The following is a 24,581-nucleotide window of genomic DNA, read 5'->3' as shown; positions in this document are numbered from 1 at the left end:
ATAGCTTGTATATGTCCAAATACAGTAATTGGGTGGGAAATGCAGGAATTCTTTGCAGTTCAGAGTGGTTCCTTTCCTTCAGCTCCATCCATAGTGTTGAAACTCTGAATCTGACACTGCAGAGGAACTTGTCTGGTTTCTGTCTTCAGGAAATTCTTTCCATGGTGTATCACTTTAGGACCTCTGTACTTCTTAAGAGATGATATAATATAGGACTGGTGGGTTCAGCAATATATCTTTAGTTTGTTTTTCTGTTTAATGGTCTCTGATTTATTCAATAAAATGTATCTCTACTAATAACTGACATTTGACCTTTCCATCATCTTTTGTTTGTCAGAATCTGCCACTTTCCAGGTCAGTTTATATATATGTTCATGATAGAGTCAGTTCCAGTGGCTGTACAAGACATCCTGGTACTACATGAAGCATAAGGTTATGATCTTTTCCATTTAATAGATTTTTCTTTTTCTTTTCCTTTTCTTTTCCTTTTCTTTTCCTTTTCTTTTCCTTTTCTTTTCCTTTTCTTTTCCTTTGCTTTTCTTTTGCTTTCCTTTTGCTTTCCTTTTCCTTTTCTTTTCCTTTCTTTTCCTTTTCCTTTTCTTTTCCTTTTCCTTTTCCTTTTCTTTTCCTTTTCTTTTCCTTTTCTTTTCCTTTTCTTTTCCTTTTCTTTTCCTTTTCTTTTCCTTTTCTTTTCCTTTCTTTCCTTTTCTTTTCCTTTTCTTTTCCTTTTCTTTTCCTTTTCTTTTCCTTTTCTTTTCCTTTTCTTTTCCTTTTCTTTTCCTTTTCTTTTCCTTTTCTTTTCCTTTTCTTTTCCTTTTCTTTTCCTTTTCTTTTCTTGTGTTTGTAACATTTTGGATTCTTTAAAGCCAGTGAAACAGGTCTTCAAAGATAAGTAAGAGATAAGTTCTTTCTCTATCATAATAACCACTGGCAGTACATTGTCTAAAGCTTTTTTCCCTTGTCTAGAAATGGCACGGCCCTTATAGTATGCCTGTCCTTGGTAAGTTAAGGATTCCTCCTTCCTTTCAAAGAGGTGTTTTCAGGGGATTCTGTGACAGAAGATCTAGGCACATGCTTAAAATGAATTGCCAAGCAAGATCAGCTGCTTCGCCTTGACAAAGAGAACTGAAGTCTGCTTGTAGCCAAGCAAGATCGACTCACCTTGCTTGTCTTGGTGAGAGCAGCTGTGTCAGTCAAAGAATTCAAGAGGTGACTGAAGCAGCAGAGAACCTCTTAAACTTCTAATTACGTATTACTCCAGCAATACCATCTTTCCCCAAGCCTAAACACACAGCTGAAGAAAGCTTCTAAAAATTCTGCTGGGGGTGACTTAAGAGCATTGGTTAAGGGAATCATGGCTCAGTGCACAGGACTTCTACATCAGTGGTGTGTGCTTCTTGCTTTTAGTTACTGGGGGACTTAAATTCTTCAGAATTGCGCACTAAAGGAATTTTAATTAAATCTGAATTGATTTGCCGTGGGATTGTAAGGCTTTTCTGTCATGTTAGTGTATGGATTATTTCTCTTAGAATTGGCAGTTATGATGCTTCACTTCAGAATTACTATTGTTATTAATCATTTTAACACCTGGATCTTTTCAGTAGCAGATCGCTGTGAAATTTAGGTTAGTGTCTACCACATTTTCTTGATCTGAAAACTACATCTATGGATTTTACAGAATCCAATTTGAAGGGAGATGAGGTTTGCTTACTCAAATTACTCCCAGAAAAATAGCTGACAAAATTTGCTGTCAGCTTCTACTGCTAGTAAAAAGTAACAAAGGAACCTAAATATTTGATAAATTATTACATAATTTGATTGTACAAAAGTGTGTTTTAATTTGTATTAATCTGCTACTGCAAACAAAGTTAAGGTATTGCTGACTTATGGGGAGATGAGTTACAACAAACTGCAATACCTTTATGGAAGTACAAATAAAAAATACTGTCTATAGTCCTATTTTTATTATGTATCTTAAAATTCAACAAGCTGATACTGGAGCTTAGTGTATGTTTTATTGTATTGCACACCAATCAATCTAGTTGGTTACTTGGGTGGTTCAGAGCTAAAGAGATCAATGAATGCAGGTAGACCGGGTAGTATTACTTGGGCTGTGTTAGCAGCTTTGTTCATCAACCTCCTACATAGTCAGAGCTTTAGAACCTTTAGTTATTGCCAGAAGTGTGTTTCTGGTAAATTTACAGCTGCCAGAGGTAATCTGTAAGAAAAATTTACAGCATTTAATTTCACGCAGTTGCTGACAAAAGAATTTGAAAAATGTACTTATCAATTCTTGGAAAATTTCATTCATAACTTTTTCAGAAGCAGCTGTAGTCTTTGATCTGCAGTCTGACTCTTTCATCAGCAGCACATATCAAATCATTTAAATAAGGCGATTTTAATAATAGAACTATCCAGAGTATAGAGTTTTCATGCAAAAACAGCCAAATGAAATAAATCTGGAAGGCTTTTAGCAACTGAGCGCAGTGGCATTTTATTCATTAGTATTTGAGGCCTTTTACAAGCCTAGTTCAGGACTTCTCTTCCTAACTTCTTCCAGTGAAAGGTTTTATCTGAACAAGTTTTACTTTATGTACAATTGGACTCAGGTTTGCATCCAACCTTTTTATACCCTCCAAGCCCCACCCCTATGTATGGCTATAAAAAAATCAGAGAAAATTGACTTTTCATCATATCCAAGGTCTACCAGGATTTCATCACATTAGTGATGTTACAGTAGCGTGGTAGACTGAGTCCACAAGTGGGCTGAATTAACAGCGCACAAACTGTGGCAGTGTGTGGTCCTTCAGTGTTTTGTTTCTTACAGTATTACAAAACCAGTATTTATTTTCTTCTTTAGGATTTTGGCTTAGAGAGCCCAGACCAGCTGAAGCACAGCACTGGCATTTCTCTTTGTTCTGAGAACTGGCTGTAGTTGGGTTCCTGGTCGATATGATTGTGTCTGGCACACGACACTGGGAAAAGGCCCTTGTACGTAGAAATGCCTCCATATATACAGGTCTTCTGACTGGCGATGGGAAGGACTGGTTGCCTCAGTCTGTGTGTATGAGGCTTGAAGGACGTGTTAAGGAGCTAATTTTGATTTATTAGGAAGATAAAATTCAAAACTATTTTAAGTCGAAGCACTATATTGAAGCAGATATAAATGGACCTAAGATACAGACTTGCCTTTGTTTTTGAAGCATCATTCTGGTTTTTTAATTAGTAATGTATTCAGAAAAATGGTTTCCTAATCTAATTAGTACAGAAAACTTTTCCTGGTGGAGTTGGCTTGTATGTAATTTATCCAATCAGGCCCAAAGTCATCTTCCAATTTGTGCTGGGTTTTGGATTATTATTTCTTTTTCCACATAAGGTCACCATTTGCTACTTGTGGGCTCATTTCCAACAGCACCCCATTAAAACCGGATTTCTGATGTACAGAATTTCATTAGATTTCCTAAAAGATACATTAAATAAAATTAGATTCAGTTGTATTCTTGGCTCCTCTTATGTCAGTAGGACTTCCTAGCGAATTAGACTGTAGCTCAGAGGCTGTGTTTAAGCATTACTTCTCTGTCTATGTGCTTGGCTACTTGCTAGCCCTGTCATGCTAATGCTATCATTTGCTTCTGCTTCCTAAATGACTTGGAGAAGCTTGCTTGCCAGATGCACTTGGTGATTCTGTATCACATTGATGTGAACTCTGACAACCTTCTGGTGGAGATCTAAACACAAAATGCTTCAAGTATTGGGCACCCTGACAGACAAAACCTGCTGAATTATAGTGAATGTGCTCCAGATATGTGCAGGTTTGCACCTGTGAAGAGTTGCATGTTGGCAATTAAAACTTCCAAGATCTCTCCTTGGTACCTCACACTAAGAATAGAGAGTGAGGCTGTGTGACACTGGAAATTAAATCATCAGGTGCTGCCGTCTTTGTGTTTCTTACTTGGCTTTACAAAACCGGGCAAAACAAGACTCTCTTGGAGCCACAAAGTAACACTGGGATGCAGTGCTCTTGCTTACAGGAGGTATACCAAGACATTATTTCTTGGTGTTATTAATAATGTGTGTAATGCATTTGTTCATTGGACAGAATTCAGTGTGGAGCGGAGAGGTGTGCTGCGTATTTTCAAATTTGGCATTGTATGATGGTCTGGGTGTGCAGTAAGGTTTGTGGGATTTTATTTTTTTTTTTTTAATGGTGGTTTTTAATGTGCTTATGTGATGAGCAATATAATTGTAATTAGGAACATAAGAAGTGACTTGGTGGTTTGGACTCATGGTTCATCTAGCACATCATGCTGTCTCCTGCAACGATAGAGTCCGTTTAGAGAAAGCACAAGCATCTGGCCACTTGGGTAGACTCCTGTCATAGTCACCATCTGCAGCTATTGTATTTAAGATACACAAGGGCGTGTGCCTGTCTGTTCCTTTTAATGTCTTTTCATGTGCCTGGTGTTAGGAGCTTATTTCCTTTTTGAACTTGGGGGTAGTCTCCTGCTTACCTCCTCTTGTGCCATTAAGTACTGAAGGTTAACTACTTATATATCTCTTGCAAACTAATCTCCTACTATTTCCACTGCATGCTCCTTTACTTGAGGGGTTGTTTGGGGATTTGGTGAATAACAGTTTCACATTCCTTACCTAGCTCTTTCATAGTTTCTTAAACCTAAATCATATTCCCCTTTAGCGTTCTTCTCTCCAGAGTTCTAGCCTTAGTCTTTCTTTTACTTATAAACGTGGGCACACTCTGTAGTGGCAAAATAACATGCTTAGTCTGGGACTCCTCCTAAAGTTAACGGAGAGGAAAGAAGTCCTTCTTGGCAAGGTGGTTTCTCATATAGTAAGGACCCAAAATAAACCAATAAGAAGAGAGATAAAATAAGGCAGCAGCATTTGTACAACCTAAACCATAAAACTTTGGTTATAGTTTTCTGGCTAAACACATAGTCCTTTCAGACTATTTCAGCAGAATTTTTCTTCCTGAATTTTGCCAGGCCATTCTCTAATGCCTTTGTACAAAAAGGTAATAGTTTTATCTCCTCAGACAGTTGTAATGGTAAGATAAAAGAGGCTGTTGAGCTGTTGAATAGGGGTCTGATTTGAGTGGAGAACTGACTGGTGTCTACTAATAACAGAGAAATGTCTCCCTAAAGGCTGAGGAGAAGGATGGGGTCTTCTGCTGAAGGCCAGTTTCAGTATCGGATGGGTTTATTTGCTCTTGCAGTGTTAGCAAGTTATTTAGTTCACAGAGACAACCATGTAGAAGACTTGCAGCTTGAGACTTATGACTTCCCTAGTGCTGTGGCCATGGTTTTGTGCCTTTTCCACAGCTGTTGGAGATGGCTGTTCTTTAACATTTTTTTTTCTCTTGGTGTATTTATATAGGAACTTAATGTACGTCAAGTGACACTATCTACTAATAAAGAGAAATACGGAGTCCGGCTCAGAGCAGAACCAGATCACATGGTGCTTGGGAAGCGCTTGAAAGGTGCATTTAAGCTTGTCATGGCTGCAATCAAAGAGCTGAAGAGCGAGCAGCTGGAGGAATTCCAGGAGGCAGGTATGTAGTGGTACAAACCACTAAACGATGGCAATGTTGACAAAAAAAGAATCGAAAATTCTTTGGCTCATCAGAAAAAAACCCAAACAATTGCTTCTGAGTTTTGTATGTTAATTGAGCATTTTCAGGAACAACTGCAAAAGTACCCTTCTCTGGGCTTAGAGAGATGGTAGGCCTACTTCCCTGTTGTTACCCTATGACATTTTATGTTCATGAGACTAGGAGAAAAGTTGGTTTTATTATTTCACTGACAATAGATGATCAGTAGCCATGTACGCTAATCTTACACTCTTCTCCTGTTTAAGTGTTATTGTAAGACGAAGATGAAGTGGAGACTAAGCTGTTCTGTAAGACTGAATCATACTTGAACTGAGTATACATGCAATAGTTTTTATTCTAAAAGCATTGCTTCAATTCGAGGTTTACAAGTGAGTGTGAATTTTCCAGCTATATCCCTTTAGTTAACAGCTGAATGTGAATTCTCATTAGTTGAGTATACAGGTTATTTTTAAGTTTTATTCTGTTTCATGTAGATGATCCACAGTTGCTGAAGCATCTGCATTTGAGTGAGCTCTGCTTGTATGAAAAATCTGACTGTGGGATAGTTCAGTGTTTCTTACTAGTGCTTAACTGCTGTCCGCTGTATTACAAATATACTGCTTTGCACGTTTTTGAAGTCTGATATGTGTTTAAAGCTTTTTGCATTTAAAAGAACCTTTTTGCTCTGATTATAAGAGATGCTCTTCACCTGCCAATTCTGCAGGCACCATTGTTGTAGAAGGACATGAACTCCACGGGGAAGATCTTCGTCTCATGTATCAGGTTGCAGGAGGATCTGCACAGTTTGAGGCACATTCTGATGCTCAGGTATTGTACTGGTTTTTTCTTCTTTTTGATTAAGGGAAGTGTTTCTCAAAGTAATATGAAAATGGTGAGGTGAAAGCTGGGGTGTTCTGTTTGCTCAGATAGTTCAACAAACTCCAGGAGCCTATCTTCTGAATTTTGGAGATGTCACAAGTACTTTTCAAGATGATATTTTGTGAGTGAGGAGCTTTATAAAAGTGGACCTGAGCTTCTGAGCAAGTCACACCAGCTTGTTTCAAGTTTGTCACCTATTCAACTGTCTTCTGTGTGTTACCTCAGGTTTTAGTTCTGCTAGATGTTACCCCAGACCAGTCCATGGTGGATGAAGGAGTTGCACGGGAAGTGATTAATCGCATCCAGAAGCTTCGCAAAAAGGTGAGGAAGCAATGCTTTGGAACAAGACATTTTACTTTTAAGCAATCTTCGGGCAGTATACAGGAGAAGCTGATCTTCTTGAATAAACATAAAGTCCTGTATTATTTACTCCCCATATAGAACTTTCTGACTAACATAAATGATTACAAATAACTGTTTTGATTTCGAATTCACATATTAAGTAGCTACAGTTGATCAATGAGCTTGTTATACATCATTAATAGTGAATTAACTAATTCATGTATGTTACTGAGCCCCTCTTATTTTCTATCATCAGCCACATAGCAGAGGTTCAGTTCCAGTTAAGCTGCTCTGGGGCCTGCCTGCTTCCTGACAGGAGTTAGGTTGTTTTCCGGCGTGATTCCTATGTGTTATGTCAGCCAGGCTAGGGAGAGCTGAGATGTCTGAGCCTAGGACTGTCCAAAGAAACAAACTCGTGTCTTAGCAAATTGCAGGAGGCATTTCTGGCACCAGTTTGTATACATACATGAATGATTCTGCTCTAAATTGTTCTCATCATACATACAAATGATGCTGTCTGACCTTGGCGGAAAGCACTTTGAACCAATGTAACTTCCTTCTCTCTACAATACTAATCCAGCAAAAGCCGTGCTTGCCATCTCCATTTTGTGCCAAGAAAGCATGGTCACTGTGGAGGTGATGTCAAGTCTGAAAAGCCTTTAATTTGGAGAGAACATTAAGTAATATTTAAATCAGTACAAATTGTTCTAAAGGCTTCAGAACCTGCAAGTTAAAGCCAAACAAACAAACAAAAAGGCAACCAGCCAACCAAAAAAACCACAAACACAAATCAATCTCTTGTTCCCTCATGCACATGTTACAAACATGGAACGTGTTGTTCTATGGCACTTGCAGGGTTTTCCTACATGATTAACTTGGTGGCAATGCGGTAGAATTTCTATCTCTTTCAGATTTTGCCTTGAAGAAATCTTGCAAGAGCTCTAAATGATGTGTAGGGAGAATTTTCATGGGGCAAGATATCTGTAGAGTTAAGACAGCATGCATCTTCAGTATAAGACTGAAAAATGACATATTAGTACCAGAATAGTTTGGTTTTATATATGTGTGTATGTTTATATAATAAAAAACCTCTGCAGATTTATTTTTGTATAAAATAAAAACAGGAAGGAATGTGGCCATGAGAAGAAAACTGTTTCCTAAGTTACTGGATGATTTAAATTTACTTCCATAATGACATAAAGCTGTAATTTATTCTCACTTAAATCAATATCAAAATACTTAATCTTGCTTAATAGTTAACATGATACCAATGTGCATATATTGTCATTCTTTCATTCCTACTCCTGTTACAAAAGTGTATGTGTAGTGAAAACCACATATTCCAGATCGACAGTAACTATTACTCACATTAGGGCAGTCATTATTTTTAGCAGATTTGGGAAATCAAGTTTCCTTGGTGCTGCTGTTTTTCCCTTGAAACGATTTTCTTACTGAAGCAGCATGTTGCTCTAATTAAACTTTAGTAAGCATATCATTGACATGAATTGCTCTTTTTGTGAAGTATATGTTACTGTATGAGCTGTGACAGAACTAGTGTGAAAACTTAAAAGTCTGGTCACCACTTTCCAAAACAATACCAGAATGTCTTTGAGACTGCTGGGTGTTAAGAAAATGTCACTGGTTAAGCAATTCTTCAGTAAAGAGCCAGAAGTTTTAATTCCAGGCAGACAGGGTGTGTAAATGCTGGTAAAATCCTCATGCATCAAGAAAAGCTTTTTAATAAATTTGGTAGGTTTTCAGCTCACCAAGGGGGCAAGCTGGTAAATGAATTTGGAAGTGAAACTTTTTGCGTAAGGTACACTATTTGGCCATTATCTTCTGAGGAAAAAAATGACCATGTTTCAAGCCTCTTTGCCCTTCTGAATTGTGTTATTCTAAATCTTTTGTAGAAACTTCTAACAAATGTCTGGTAAATGTCTAAGATACTTTGTTTTCTTTAGGTTAACAAGTATTCTTTTGGTTTGTGTATGTTAAAGTCATCTTCCTGTCATTGATAATATATTTGGTATATCCTACAGCGAAATCTGGTTCCTACAGATGAGATTACAGTGTACTACAGGGCACATCCAGAAGGTGACTACCTGGATACTGTTATTAAGGAACATACAGATTTCATTTTTGCAACAATAAAGGCTGCCCTGAAGCCTTACCCGGTGCCTACCTCAAAAGAAGTTCTTATCCAGGAAACAACCCAAGTAAGAAGGAAAAAGACTTGACTGCATAGTTCATTTTATCTGCTTTTAACTGAACAAAGTGCTTCAATTACAGAAAAAGTGAATGACAGTATTTATTTGTGGGGTATAATGGGTATTTTCATACATCTAAATCTCCATATTAGTCTTTTTGGTTTAACAAAGAAGAGTTGGGTTCTCTATGTGTAGTGTGTTTGAAAATGAAGCTGCTTGAATACCAAATTAACTGTCTTAGGTAGTTGTTTGTGTAAGCTTAATGCACATTGTAATTTGTATTTGGATTAGTGCATTGTTTACACAGCAAAAATATTTCTGCTCTGATCTCTTTAAGTTAATAGGCTTTTGTATTAGAAATGTTCTCCTTGGAGGCTAAATTTCCCCTTTTGGCTTAAGACCAGCTTCACTTATTAATGTTTGAGGATGCTTGGTTTTTCTCCCATGTGGCGCTGAAGTTCAGTCTTTGGTAACAGTGCAGTTCTGCAGATTGCTTGTTCTTTCAGCAGCAGATTTGAACCATTTCCTTTGTTTTCTTTGATTGTTTCTTCTTACATGTTTTGAGAATGCTTTTGCCATGGCTTTATTCAAACTTACTGTATTCAAAAGGCATTCCTAGCAGAATTGCCAATGAAGTATTATTCAATCCATGCTAGACTGAGAAGACAAGACGATATATCAGGCTTAAAAACTGGATTTACAGAATGGCTTGGGGGTCTGAGAATAGCTGAAAGGAAAGCACATATTTTATCCATCTTAATAACAGTATGTGTAAAGGAAATGTTTTACACTTAATTAATTACACTTCTGAAGTTGCACAGATTGGAAACAAAGCTCTGTTTAGCCTTTCTCAAAGCCATTCATTTATTATGGAATTTCAAAGCTTATTCATTTAATCTAGTGACAAACGTATGGAAAAACACTACATAAAAGTGGAGAGTATTGTGGTTGAGAAATCAGTGACAATATTTTGCTATTTCTTCTAAGAATTTATTTGATTGGTGGACAGTTTGATGTTAAAGTCAACATCAAATCTAAATCATGATGTAAAAGCAGCTGGAAAAAAATGTGTAGTTCTGGGAAACACTTGTCTGATTGCCTGCCTCTGAAATTGCCTAGTGCATGAGCTGTAACGTTGGCTGCTGTGTCTTTGTCTTTCTCTGAAAGCTTATATGCCTGTGCAAGTATGTTTTCCCCCCACTGCTGTTTTTGTGTTTTCTGAATCATAATTGAACAGATTCTAGTGAAGAAAAACATTGTGGAAAGCTGAAAGATGAGTCTATTGGATTGATTTTAAATAATGCTGTTTACATAAAGATGAATTCTTGCCCTTACAGAAGGTTTTATGGATATAATTGATAGCTGTTGAAGGCATGACAGCAAAAAACAGCAGTCATTTTTGGGAGTAATGAGCTGGTGTGAACTGGAGGTAGGAGGTTTGTGGGTCAGGCTTTGTGTTCGCATGTTTGTCACGTTTCAGACTGAGAAGACCTAAAAAAATTTAACTGAGACTGAGGTATCACTGTATATGACAGATAGTTCTGTGTGGCTATTGCAATTGATGACCAAGTTGATAAAAATGTCATCATCTTGCAGTGGTCCTACAGCTGAGAGCGCCTACCTGTCAGCTTGAAATCTTAGGCTTGAGGGGGGTTTCACACAAAACCATTAGCAGGGAGTTACTGCAAGTTCTGAGTACCAGAGCTATACAGTGTATGTGTGGTAATTGAGGCAAAGAAAAAGTAAATGCAGAGTTATTTGTTATTATTTTACTTTAAGGAATCTCAGTCACTACAAAGTACCTCCCTACAGAATCAAGCTGTGTCTTTGCCACATGCTCTGGCTGCTGCACATTTAGCTGGTTACTGTGCATACAGACTTAGTGTGCCTCTGAACTGTTGGTCATGTACTTCAACTTTCAAATAGAGGTTGTAGAGGGAAGCAGATGACAGAGCTTAGAGCAACTGTGAAGTCTTCCTTGGAAGTCTTGCCTCCTGGGACTGCTCAGGGCAGATGTTTGACTCTGTACTCCCTGTTCTGCTGCAGCTAGCTTGTTGCATTGAGAGCACTGAATAAACATACCTGAAATGAAAAAACCCTTTGACAGAAATCCTTTCAAGTTTGGCCTTTTGTAGAGAGTTGAGAATAGCTGCAGCTGTGGGCAATGAATCTGTAGTTTGGTACATCAGACGTGGCTGTGGTCTTTAGTCGTAACTGTGTGGCATTTTGTACTAGCGGCTTCAGGCATTAAGACTGTGGAGATGTGAGTTCAAGTTGAGTTGTGCGTCAGCTGTCTTCTGTTGGTGGGGGCTGATAAGTAGCACTGACATGGAAAATGCTTTAGTGACCATTACACGCTTTCAGGTATAAAAGCAAACGCAAATTAAAAGAACAAAGTGTGTAACTCCACATGTGAGTGCATAAGTGACAGGATCATTGCACCAAATTTCTAGAAGTTGTTAAAAGACGTAACAGAAATGTGCGTGATGTTGAATATATGTGAATTCTGAGACAAAAATGAAATGCAGTCTGTCCTTTCTACAAGTATTTTGATTACATTTAGGATTATTACTGCTGTGAAATTATCCTGGATCAATTTTTGATACAAAGCTTTAACTATAAACTCCTCTCCCAAGACTTGTTGTGAAAGACAACAAGAAAAACACCAGTAGTTGCTTGAAAATACTGTGACAGAGCAGCAGCTACTTGAAAAATGAATATTTAATTACTAGTAGAATGGATAAACACAAGATGAGATTTGCTGCTCCATCAGTGCTTTTCCCTACTTTATCATAGTAACTCAGTAAAGAGTTTGGCAGTAAACTCTTGCCAGAGACTGTCTCTGAGTTTACAGAAAAATAGGCTTACATGGCCACTTTGTACCAATTGTTCAAATAAGTGATTTCTGGATATTTGTTTAATTAACCATTTTAAATAAGAAATCTTTTAAAGTGTGGTTCTTGTGAAAATTGGTGTAGGTGCAGGAGTAATTCCTGCCTGTACTTAGTTCAGGACTTGTGCTTAGAAAAAAACATAGTTTTAAAAAGTTGTGGTTTAAGGCCTCTGGAGAATAAGCCTTTTTCTGTGGTATTGCTACAGATTCTCAAGTCTCTTCATCCCGTCTCTCATTTGCGCAGGAAAAAACACTTTGCATTTCTTGATGGGGTGTTTCAAGCTGTCGTTGATTCACTAACAGCTACGGGGGAGATAGTCACAAAGGCTGACTTGGTACAAGGCAGCTGCTCCGCCTGGTTGTGCTCGGCAGCCATAGCAGGCAGGTGAAAGCTTCTCCAGGCAGTGATACCCTTAACATGTATTAAAGACAGATGCATATTTGAAGTGCTCTGTCTCTGAAGGAGAATATAGTAAAAGTTGCTCTTTTATTGTAAGTCACGTTTAGTATAGTACAACAAGATCTTAATGTTGTTTAAGGAAAAGATTTTGTGTTTGCTTAATAGAACAATATTCAAATAATCATAATATTTCTCTTTCTTCAGCTGAAGGGATCAGAGCTAGAAATTACACTTGTCAGAGGTGGTTTGTGTCAGGATGTTGGTCCAGCCTGTGCCTACGTCAACCTCAAAGTTTGTGTTAATGGGACAGAACAAGGTAGGAATGTACCAGGTTTGATTTGCCAGCAGTGGTGGTAAAAGGTTGTTTAGAAAACAGTGTGATGAATGTTGGAGCTGTGAATTTGTTTGAAAAGTGCTGCAAACTCCCTTCCAATGGTAGCTTTAAATAATTCTTGAAAATAAGTTCATTAAAAGCAAAACCACTTGTTGGCCGTGATGTCTTCTCATGGGGACCTGAAGTAAATACTTGCGTGTGCACATGAATTATTTATATTCTGCAGAAGGGTTTGTATGTGGATATCTATATGGGGGCATACACACTCCATGTCTGCGTGTGTGCGGTCACCCAAGCCCAGAGTATGTACCTCGAGCATTGTTAATTCTTGATGTAATACTGCAAATATAGGTGATGCCTTTCTGCAGAGATACTGCTTTAGAGAAACTTGGATATTAAGTATAGTGCTAAAAAGAATACTTAAAACTAGAGAATACAATGACTATGGCTTGGATAATGAAAAGATGAATGCAGTGATATCATTAAAAGTATTACAAGGGTGAGTTATATATTAAAAGGAGAAAAACCTGCACTCTCAGGACTTTTTTTTCCTACCTGTGTTTACAGTTTATGTATCAAAGTAATTGTGTTGCGTTTTCTTTACTGTGGCTACAAAGCTGCTTACTGTGAATAACAGTGAATGTAACCAAGCTGGTGAATGTTTCAGAGGGCATGTGGTCTGTTGGTTTTTAATCAATATAATACTAGAGTTTAATTTAGTAACGTAAGAATTTGACTGCTTTGTCAATAAAACCAAACCTAACTTCCACACGCTAAATCTGAAGTACACTTGAGTCCATTTCCCTATTTTCTTTCCTCTTTCCCTTTCTTACTAAAAAAGTGCAGTGTTGCCAGTTTTAAGTTAGCTTAGAATCTCACTGGAAGCAATTCAAAAAAGTCATTAGAAAATCATTAAAACTTGGATGTTGCTTCCAAACTGTGTTTTAATTTCTCAATTTTGGTTTTAGATGGTGTGTTGCTGCTGGAAAATCCAAAAGGAGATAATACCTTGAACTTCACCGGGCTTGTAGATGCTGTCTCCTGCATTTTTGGTCTTAAAAATTCAAAACTGACAGTTTTTAATGGAAAAACAGGTAAATGGAGTATGACAAAGAAAATTGAAAGGTTTTCTAGCATCAGCTAGGAGTTATTTACTGTATAATTATTTACTGTATAATTTTTCTATATATAAACAAAATTGACTAGAAAATGTGTAAAGAAATATTCTATTTTATAGTACTTAGCTTAAGAGACTGTGTTTATAGTCACATCAAAATGTTTCCAGAAGTTGCTGCTAAATGATGCTCGGCTTTCCTGTTATCTTAGATCACTGCAGTTCTCATCAGGCCAAAATCTGATTTCTTTCACAGTGTTTCCACCAGGTCCAGGCTATGCTTTATATTGGTGGCAAGCTGCCATCAGGTTTTGCGTGCTTTTTTGGGTTTTTTCCCTAATGCCTCAGTAGGCAGAGTGAGAACTTAAATTGAATGCAAACTGCTATCTGCAGAAGAAAAAAATGTTGCTTTTTTCACCCTAGAGAAACCTGAGGATCTCTGCATTTCTTCTTTTTTAGAAAAATCTATGGAATATTTTTGCAGTTTGAAGTTGGCTTCTGTTAGGGCACGAGAATATAAAACATCCTCTATGGCTTATGCACAGACTTACAGGCTGTCTCACAGTTTGGTGCATTACAAAGATCATATAGCTGAAACAGAAGAAAAACGTTATGAAGGATGTTGCAACTCATGAATAGGATGACCCTAGCAGCAGACTGATATTCTCTTCCCCAAGATGAAGATGCTGTTTTATTATTACATTATGTATAATATTTCAGTACATTAGAGCAAGTTACAACTTAAAAATCAGCACACTCAGAACAAGATTACACTAATAACCAAACACTTCAGTGAAGAGATGCAGAGATCAGAGCACTTAACAGCAGCCGTGCCATGGTACAACTTAAGAGATGTTTCAACAGTAATAGTAAACCATTCGAATAGCCTTGGTGTTGCTACAGGCACATCCTGAAGTTCAAACTTTGTCTCTTTCCACACCATTCATATTCAGTCTAAATGAGTCATAAAGAAATGATAAAATACTTCAAAAATGGTAAGTGGACAGCTACAGAAACTGTGCTAGTGGGTTCTCATAGAAATATTATGGCAGCAACAACTAAGGGGAAAATGCTTTAATTTGCTGTTATGAAGGGCTGCTTTGGGGTGCCCACGGGACTGAGAAGGATCACCAGCTTGTGTCTACCTGCAATGTCAGTAGGGGAATAGTATTACTTGTGCCTGTGATGTCACTGTTAGTGTTACCATCACTGTCTTTGGTTTTCTTGCTTGCCTTTTCCTGAAAGTATTGGTTTTTGGGGGTTTTCATATCTGAAGTAATCCGTTACCTTGCTGTGATAAAACCTCTTTCCAAGTGGTGCTCACCTGAACTGACTAGTTCTATCATACAAAATGATTATGCTTTGCTTTCAGCTATACGTGATTTATAGGAAATTTGGATCCCTCAGTATCTTCCTCGAGTTTCAGTTATGTTTTAAAGGAGAAAATAGTTTTTCTTGAAGTCTTTTTCCAAAAAGTAGTGATATACTTCATAACAGTGTGGTATGTGCCAGTACAATTCATTGCCATCACAGGTATTAAGAGATGACCTGCAAAGGCCAAGAAGGGTTGGGAAACTCATCTCAGTAAGATTATAAGCAGTTTGATTCCTCATTTATTTTTTCTGCCTTGAACAGGACAGAAGGATGCAGCATAAATGTATTAATGCTAAATTCCTAAAAGAAGGGATAAAGAGAATCTGAACCTTCTCTCTTCTTCCAAGGTTCTTTTCTGCTTGTAACAAAGGCTAGTAACAAAGGCTTTATATCTTTGCATGTCACTTTTGTTCTGTATGTACCATTTTGGGACTTGCTATCTTGGTGTGCTGATTTTAAACTTTCACTCTTTGTAAGTGGTCTGCGCAGAGCAGCGTTTTGTTTCTTTCCCTGCCTGCTTATTAACAACGTGGGAATTCCTTTGGAAAGATTAGATTATCAAATTCACTTTTCTTTCAATTTGGCAGAGATCTCACCTAAGTATTGATCAGCAGAAGATATGGCTCCCTGGGGAGTCAGGTTGGAGGCACGTACAAAGAAAATAGCTCTGCAAGATGTTAGAGAACAGAACTGAAATTCCTGATGTTTGGTTTGGACACAATCCCTTTGCTTTCTCAGCCCAGCCTTTGCACGGGTAGTGTTAGGTGAGACCTGATGGTGGTTCCAGGGTCTCCTTAGGGGAGGCAGGAGGTTAGTATCTACCACTGCATCTGGGAGGAACTGGAAGGAAAGGTCACGCACTAAGGACAAATTGTTGCTGAATTGTTCCCATGTGTGGTAATAAAATTGTGACCCAGTAAAACCATATTTCTGGCTCCTTATTTTCCTTCCTGTGGTTTTTAGGGCTGTCCACTTTACTTGCAGTAATTTATTATCTTGTTTTCTAATTGTAATGAAGATTTACTTAAGGTTGCATAATGGCAGTTCTTGTATTAAGGCAAGCTAAAATATGTCCCTGTTTGTTAGTGCAACATTGAAATAATGGGATAAACATTTCCTTCCCAACAGTGTATCGATGTATTTTGAGTAACTGCACAAACACTGAGCAAGGCCCTGGGGTTTGTACTGACCTTCACAAACTGAGTATAGAATTTGTCTCTTTATACATTAAAAAGTTTTAATAATTTAAAGAAAGGGGGCTGGGCTCAAGTCAGATGGTAAAAACAGTTGTGTGGGACTTTCTTTTTGCTCTAGATTGCTGAAAAGCTGAAAAGTTTCTAAACTTATTGAGAATATTTTTTGACTTGCACTTGGCTTTTATGGAGATAGGACAGTGAAGAAGTCCTATTTAAAAAAAAAAGAAAATAAATCAGTTTGTTCATCTGTAGGGAATAAACGAAGCCATAAATCATGTAGGGCACAAAAAAAGGGGGGTGGGAGGGGAAGATAGAAGGCAAGGCAAAAACCCCCCACAAACTTCTTAGTCCATGTCTTGTTTCATCTTTATGATTTACAGTTGGCTACTTTTTTATTATTCTATTCTTAGCACTGTTTTCTGAACAAAAGTACAAAAAGATTTCTTTTAATCTTCAATTTTTAGAAGGCCATGAGGCTGTAAGGCACCTTAGGAGAGCATTACCACTTAAATCTCAGCTGCGAGGAGAGCTGACTTTAAAAGCCATTTTAATATTAATGAGCACTTGTAATAGCTGCTTGTTTTTGAGTGTGTTGTTATAGATGAAAAAGCGATTCACTTTCTTCTTGCTGTTGCTCTTATTAGAGGGCTGTACAAACTGACTCTGTTGGCAGCACTGTGCAGGAGCCCTTCATTGTGAAAATGTCAGTGGTCCTGTAACGCAACATGCCAGGTTTGTTAGTGATGCAGATGGCCATTACTGTAGCTACTGCCCTGTTGTGCTGCATCCATCTGCACAGATACCAGCAGCTGGGTATTGCCAGACCCAAAGTTCCTTGAGCAGTGAGTTGCTGGCTCTGTTCCAGCCTGCTCAGGGTGCTGTGCCCTACTGTGACCCATGAACGGTGTGTAAATGGCAAGCAGTGCTGCTTTAGGGTTACATTAGGAAAAATCTGCTGTTAATTTAGTTATTTTCTTGCTTTTCTGTAAGTAAAACCAAAAGCAAAGCCTCTCCTCTGCTTGAGGATGGGCCTTGCACCTCAGATCTACCAAGGAAGTGTTTGGGTAGCCAGCAATGGCATTCTCGACAAGTGAAATTTAGAAGTTTTGCCTTTTTCTTTAAAGATACATAAAAACGCTGATTTTTAAAAGATAGACTTTTAGAATCTTAGATGTAGTCTGAGGTTTTCATCCTTCCTTTGGGCAGTCTCATAAGCCTTCCACAGTGCATGCTTTGATGTTCTGTGGCAGTTGGCAAAATTTTGAGAGCTTGTAGCCTGTGATTACTTTTCACCTTTTGGGGGGGGGTTGTTTTTTGTTTGGGTGTTTTGTTGGGTTTTTTTCATTGTTGTTGGTTTGTTGGTGGTTTGGGTATTTTTGTGTGTGTTGTGGTTTTCTTCGGGTTTTTTATTTCATTTTTAAGTTCAGAAGCATCCCTGGAACAAGGAATGCCACTTCTGCCCCTTTGAAATTGGTTCAGATGAACTGATGGAAAATAAGCTTAGTAAAGCCTGGGCTCTTGTGACATGCAAATAGGGCTGACATGGGACAAAAACCTGTTAGAAAGAGATGACAGATGTGCCTGTTCTACATGTACAGGCAATGCACAGTTCTTACAAGAAGTTAAATTTACTACTTCTTCCTGGATTTGTTTTTTGTTCTTTATAGCAGAGTGGTGGTATTTTTCTCTATCTTTAATGTTGTGGCTCTCATTACCTCTGTGACAGACAGGCTCACGTATGCAGTGCAGAATGCTGCCCTACATATTTAATCTGTGTTACAGAAACCTCATTAGCTTGTCAGCTGAGTGCTCTCATGGTGCTGGAGCTACTTCTAAAATCCTTTGAGATACAGGTCCTGTTTTGGGTCTGCTCATCCACCTTCTTCTAAATGCATGTGGCTGGGTTCATCTGCTGAATTGTCAGCTCTTGTTGACATTAAACACAAATATTATTGCAGAGGGCATTATTCATGAGCTGACCTGCCACTGATTTCACATGTATTGTTATCTGGAGTTGGATGAGGGAAATAGCCTGATGTTGCATAGTAACACATACTCCGTGTTGCTTCAGCTAGGGAAGTCAGGGTGCTGGCAGAGATTATCAGTCTTAATTTAATGAGATAGAAGTGGTTGACTTAATGAATAATTTCTTGCTTGTTTTAAGTTTTATAACTATTTTTGTTGCCTTAGTGATCATATTGTATATTTATGTGCATGAGAGCTACTTTCCATAACAGATGAAGTACTCCGTGTTGTTAAGAAAACAAAATATTTCTGCACAATTCCACTTTTAAAAATGGAGAAATGCTCTCTCCACAGGAGGGAATTGCAAGGAGGGAAACGCTTCCACAGCAGAATCAGTAGTTAGAAGGGCTTGTTGCCTGCTAATCAAGTGAGACCTGGACCTCAGCTTCGCTGTAATGGCCTGACTGGTCTCGTTTTCTTTTCCAGAACTGCTAAACAAAACTGACTTGCTGAGTCTCAGCGGAAAGACTCTGCATGTGACAGCAGGGGCAGCGCCTGCCCTGCCCAGCTCTGCCGAGGCTCTCCTCTGCCAGTACATCAACTTGCAGCTAGTGAATGCAAAGCCACAAGGTGGGTAGGACACTGCTCCTCATTTGCAGGCTGAGCTTCTTGTGACACCATCACTCACTGATGGAGATAAGTACATGTTTTCCTTGGTAGATGGTGACTTTGGTTTTTCCCTAGGGTTTACTTTCTAATAAACATAATCTTTATATGTAGCTTTTCTTCCTCTTTTCATAAAGGAAAAGCAGAGCCAGTTTGAGGTAAGGGGCAGCATTTAAACAGGAGCTCTTCAGCGTTTTCCTGTTTCTGACCATGAGCTCACCTATGCTGCTTATTTTAAAAGGTTGAGTCTAAACTGACCAAAAAAGAATGAAGCACCAACTCTTTACCAAGGCATTGTAAACTGCCAGTGAAAGATTTCTTAGTGCTATTTAAAAGGTAAATGAGTTGTATTATTTACCTGATCTGGAGTATAGATATGTGTATGTAATTCTGTTTCAGAGCTGTTAATCTTTTGACTTCTACTCTGAAACCTCACACTGGAACAGCTGTGGTGTTAGTAACTTGCTCTTAATCTCTGCTCTGTACAAGTCCTGTCTGGACTTTCCATGTGGTATCTTACTGACTCTACTAGGAACCTACTTGGGCCAAGAATGTGTTTTTTACCGGGATTTGATCATCAGAAGGTGCTTTGTGAGCTTCTGCAGTTCTTGGTGGTTTGTGTGTCCTGTTGAGCTCTTTGATGTTTCCCAGTCTCTAGGTTATCCTGTTGACTCATGTAAAGAATTCTATAAAGTTTTCTTTGTCAAGCTGTTAATAATCACTTATACTTCTGACAATTCTATACTTCTGTAATTCATTACCTCATTTCATGAGTATTTGTAAGTAGGTTGGTATTGGTATTGCTCAGCACTATAAAGAGAGATGAAATGGAAAATGAAATCCTAAGTTTCAATTTTCCAAGATAAATGAAATAATACCATTCCTCACCAATAGTGATTCAACTATTTCTCCTGTTCAGAATGTCAGAAAGGAACAGTGGGAACTCTTCTAATGGAAAACCCTGTTGGGAAGAATGGATTGACATACCAAGGTCTCTTACATGAAACAGCAAAAGTCTTTGGGCTCAGAAGCAGGAGGCTAAAATTGTTCCTGGATGAAGCGCAAACTCAGGGTAAGCACAAACTTTCGGTTTGCTTGTCCAAGGATACCTGGAAGTTTTTGTTGAAGAGCACCTAGTGCAGCTTGAGATCTAGTTTAACTACTAAATACACACTATTTACACACTGGTTTCTACTTTTGGCAGGTAATTCAATATTTATTTTGTAAAATCCTTTAAGCACACATACATTTAGAAATACAAAGTTCTAGTGCACTCCCTTCATGAAAAGGCCAAGACAAGTTCTGTAAAAGTTTCTTCTTTCGAAATAGAAAGGTCACTCTGCAATGTAAATGGTAGTTACGTGCTGCTGTGACTAAGCAGAGAGCGAATCTCCTCCCAGAAGTGAGTGAATCTAAAGTGTGAATATTTTAAGAGCCTGTTCATGTTTTCTCTGTTACATTCATATTGTTGCAGATATTTTTTCTCCTTCCTTTTGGAGCCGGGGAGTGGGTGGCAAAGAGTTTTGGATCTATTTTAGAGTTGTGTGAGTAGGTCAGAGTTGGTTGGGTGCAGCAGCTGCAATTCATTCAGGATACCTGGGAAGCAGGAAGCTTTATCACATAGTCACAGATCTGAAATGTTAAAGAATCTTCCAAAACTGCAGACAGATGGCGAGGCTTAGAAACAGAAATCTCTGATTCATGAGACAGATAAGACTGAAGATGTAGCCACCTGTAGTGCTAATAAGTTGAACCCAAGAAAGATTTTGGACTTCATTTGACAGAAAGAATGGATTGGAAACTACATGTTAAAAACCAAACGGGTATTTGTGTGTATTCAGAGAAATTCAGCTCTTCAAATAAAACAATGCAAAGGATTCCGTCCCCCGTGAATTGCAGTGCCATGATTTACAAGTGGTTTGGGAGGGGTACATGGCAATTATCCTTGAGTTATCATATGCTGGGTTACCAGTCCAGAAGCTAGCCAACGTGTTCAAACTAGTTACCTGATCCTAGGATGGGATGAATTCCTCAGGAGGTGCCCCTCACCTGATGAGGGGAGGAGGAGCAGAGCTCTTGTGTAGCTGGCCACAGCTGAGGTCGCTTTGCTGTCCCCTGAGCTGAGGGATCCAGTAGGGTAGGTTGGAACCAGAGCAAGTAAGGTGTGGGTGCTTTTGTCGTGGGTTTTTGGTTGTGTTTTATTTCATGTGACCTGAACTCTGTTTATTCAAAAGCCATTTTCTAGGTAAAGTGGATCTCAAATGTTGATGAGACTTTCTAGTGATAGCTTGAGCTAATACTAAAAATAATGTGCTAAATGGTGTTCACAAACAGAGATCTGGAGACTGTAGTGTTCAGAAACAGCACGAGGTGTAAGAACCAAGTACATCAACCACACTTTATCTGCATAACTAAAAAACGGATTTATGCGTGAAACCTTATGGACTCAAAATTTAGCCATTCAGGAGCAACTGATGCTATACACATTCTTGTTTGGTTTCTATCATTGTTACAGGGCAAAAGGGGTTCACAGCAGCATGTGGGTTAGTGAAGGTACAAAAATAACTAGTGTAGGAAACTTTTTGAGTTTTGAAAGAGAGAAGTAGCTGACAAAGCAGGAAAATGTGCAGCTCTCAGTTTAAGTAAGGATTTTTAAAATGCCTTTTGCCTAAAAAGGAAATCAGTTGCATCACTAGAACATATTTGTAGTGTGAATTCTCCAGAACTATTTAAACTTTAAATAAAGTGTATAAAGTGACAGTTCACGATGATGTGAAAGATCTGACTGGTCTGTAGTTCCCTGGGTCTTCCATTTTCCACTTCTTGAAAATGGGGGTTATATTTCCCTTTTTCTGGTCATCAGGAACTTCATCTGACTGCCATGATTTTTCAAATACGATAGGCAGTGGCTTAGCAACTTCATTTGCCAACTCCTTCAGGACCCGCGGATGGATTTCATCAGGTCCCATGGACTTGTGCACATTCAGGTTCTTAAGATGATCTCAAACCTGATCCTCTCGTACAGTGGGCCTAAGGTCTTCATTCTCACAGTCCCTGCATCTGCCTTCCAAGGCTTGGGCAGTGTGGTCAGAGCGGCCAGAGCATTTGCCAGTGAAGACTGAGGCAACGAAGTCACTGAGAACCTCAGCCTTCTCCAAATCCAGGATAGCCAGTTCTTCTGGTAGCTTCTGGCAAGGGCCCACATTATCCCTAGTCTGTCTTTTGTTTGCTACATACCTATAGAAGCCCTTCCTTTTTTCTTTCACATCCCTTGCCAGACTCACTTCTGCTGGGCCTTAGCTTTCCTGACCTGGTCCCTAGCATCCCAGACAACGTCCCTGTATTTTTCCCAGGCTGCCTGTCCTCGCTTCCACCTTTTGTAAGCTTCTCTTTTCCCCTCTTAGTTTTCCTCAGCAGCTCCTTATCCATCCATGAGGTCTCTTGGCCATCCTACCACATTTCCTTCTAGTTGGGAGGCAACACTCCTGAGCTTGGAGCAGGTGATCCTTGAATATCAACCAGCAGTCTTGGGCCCCTCTTCCTTCCAGGGCTTTATCCCATGGAACCTTCCTAAGCAGGTTCCTGAAGAGGCCAAAGTCTGCTCTCTTGAAGTCCAGGGCAGTGAGCGTGCTGCATGCTCTTCTCACTGTCCTGAGGATCTCGAACTCAACCATCTTATGATCGCTACAGCCAAGGCTGCCCTGGAGCGTCACATTCCCAACCAACCCCTCCCTGTTGGTGAGCACAAGGTCCAGCATGGCACCTCTCCTCGTCGGCTCCTCTATTGCTTGAAAGAGGAAGTTGTCTTCCACACAATCAAGGAACCTCCTGGATTGCTTCTGCTGGGCCGTACCGTCCCTCCAACAGATGTCAGGATGGTTGAAGTCCCCCATGAGAACAAGGGCCTGCGAGCGTGAGGCTGCTCCCATCTGTCTATAGAGCGCTTCATCCACAGAGTCCTCCCGATCAGGCGGCCTGTAACAGATCCCCACAGTGATGTCCCCCTTCGCTGTTCTCCCTTTGACCCTGACCCACAAGCTCTCTGTTGGCTCATCGCCTGTCCCCAGATAGAGTTCCATACTCTCCAGCCTGTCACTGACATAAATAGCTACTCTCCCTCCTTGTCTGCCTGGCCTGTCTTTCCTAAAGAGTCTATAACCTTCCATTCCAACACTCCAGTCATAGGAGCTATCCCAGCATGTTTCTGTGATGCCAATGATATCATATTGCCGTAGACATGCACACATCTCTAATTCCTCTTGTTTATTCCCCATGCTACGGGCATTTGTATAGAGGCAACTTTGTGTTGCAACTTCGTGTAATCCCCTATTCATCTTTTTGTCAATATATTCAGTCTCTTGAGTAAGGGGGTTTTTTATGGTTTATTCTAAAAATAAGTAATTGTTTGCTGTTAACCATTGAAATGTTTGATGAAAAGAACCCAGGAATTGGAAGGTTGGTGCCTGTCTTATAGAAAGAAAAAAAAAATCACTGGTGGAAAACGAGTCCTCAGTTTTGAAAATGTTCTTTTTTAAACATTCTCAGGTACAGACAGCTGGGCAGCTGCTGCCTATTGCCTAGAGCTCGCAACTCTTCAGGAACAAATGTGTTTTAACCCACATTTATAATGTTGGAAAACCATTCTCTAAATGTCGAAGTGGTGAGCATTGCTTGTGTGTGAGCTCGACACAGGAGTTTCAGGTAGTAACTCTGAGATGTGTTCAGGGTGAAGACAATATTTCTTTGTGTGCTAACTCCAAAGCCTTCCTTTGGAGGAATTGGCACAGGAAGGAGAATATCCTTGCATTTTGGTGATAAATAATAAATAGTTAAATGTTACTGATGTAACATTTTGTGGGAAGGGGAGGACGGTTAATGAGGGAATAAAGCCCTAATTGCTGAATTGGTTTATACTTCTGCACTTCTAGCTTGTAGATGGGTATTCAGCTGCTTAAAGCAGTGTGCTACACTGGAAGAGAACTCCTTAAGAACAATGCCATCATGATCCATGAGGGCTTCTTAATTCTTTAATTCATAGATAGCTTTTAAACTTCCATCCAGACTATATCTGCTCAGTCTAAAAATGAAAGGTTTATCAAAGGAAGATGGGGGCCTCAATGTTAGAAGGAGTGTGCATGCTGTTATATGGAAAAAGCTCCCTGCTGCCATTTCTAGAATCAGCTTTCACTTGGACATCCTGTTACTGACAACTGAACTGCTCTCACACTATTTCCATGGATGTGCTTCACAGACTTGCCTCCCTTCACACCCCTGCTTCGGGGTCTCTCCACTGGAGCAGAGCCCAGGTTAGGGCACATGGATATCTGACGTCAGTTCTGTGGTACAGTGCAGTGCACTACAAAAGCCTTTCTACTGCAAAGCCACCCGGCCATTCTGAATGTTGACCTATCAGTTGTGCTCATGCTAGTGCCAAATTTAAAATTATCTTTTATTTGCAAGTGTTGTTGACAGGGATTCTAGTGTGCAGGGTAACACCGCAACCCTCATGCTCCTTTGCTGTGGTTTCAGTGCATGTATTTGTACTTACCACTTTGAAGTTTCTTAGTGGAGAGACCTCTGGTGTATTTGTTAATCAGATTATG

The 24,581-nt window shown here is 39.2% G+C and overlaps 1 protein-coding gene across 11 annotated transcripts in view; it reads left to right on the top strand.

Moving 5' to 3' along the window:
- IARS1 (isoleucyl-tRNA synthetase 1) overlaps positions 1 to 24,581 on the top strand; it is a 114,232-nt gene that overhangs the window by 88,076 nt on the left and 1,575 nt on the right. For 10 of the 11 annotated variants that reach the window (XM_030502278.1, XM_030502279.1, XM_030502280.1 and 7 more), the window contains 8 exons: positions 5,395 to 5,569; positions 6,333 to 6,436; positions 6,713 to 6,808; positions 8,869 to 9,045; positions 12,534 to 12,645; positions 13,632 to 13,757; positions 18,799 to 18,942; positions 19,898 to 20,050. In XM_030502278.1, coding sequence (XP_030358138.1) covers positions 5,395 to 5,569; positions 6,333 to 6,436; positions 6,713 to 6,808; positions 8,869 to 9,045; positions 12,534 to 12,645; positions 13,632 to 13,757; positions 18,799 to 18,942; positions 19,898 to 20,050 — 1,087 coding nt within the window. The remainder of the gene's footprint in view (positions 1 to 5,394; positions 5,570 to 6,332; positions 6,437 to 6,712; positions 6,809 to 8,868; positions 9,046 to 12,533; positions 12,646 to 13,631; positions 13,758 to 18,798; positions 18,943 to 19,897; positions 20,051 to 24,581) is intronic. The other variant, XR_003993877.1, reaches the window with a different exon arrangement.

This window comes from Strigops habroptila, chromosome 11, assembly GCF_004027225.2.
Source record: "Strigops habroptila isolate Jane chromosome 11, bStrHab1.2.pri, whole genome shotgun sequence".
Lineage (NCBI taxonomy): Eukaryota > Metazoa > Chordata > Aves > Psittaciformes > Psittacidae > Strigops > Strigops habroptila.
Note: the sequence above shows the minus strand (reverse complement) of the source record. Positions and strands in the feature narration are given on the sequence as shown.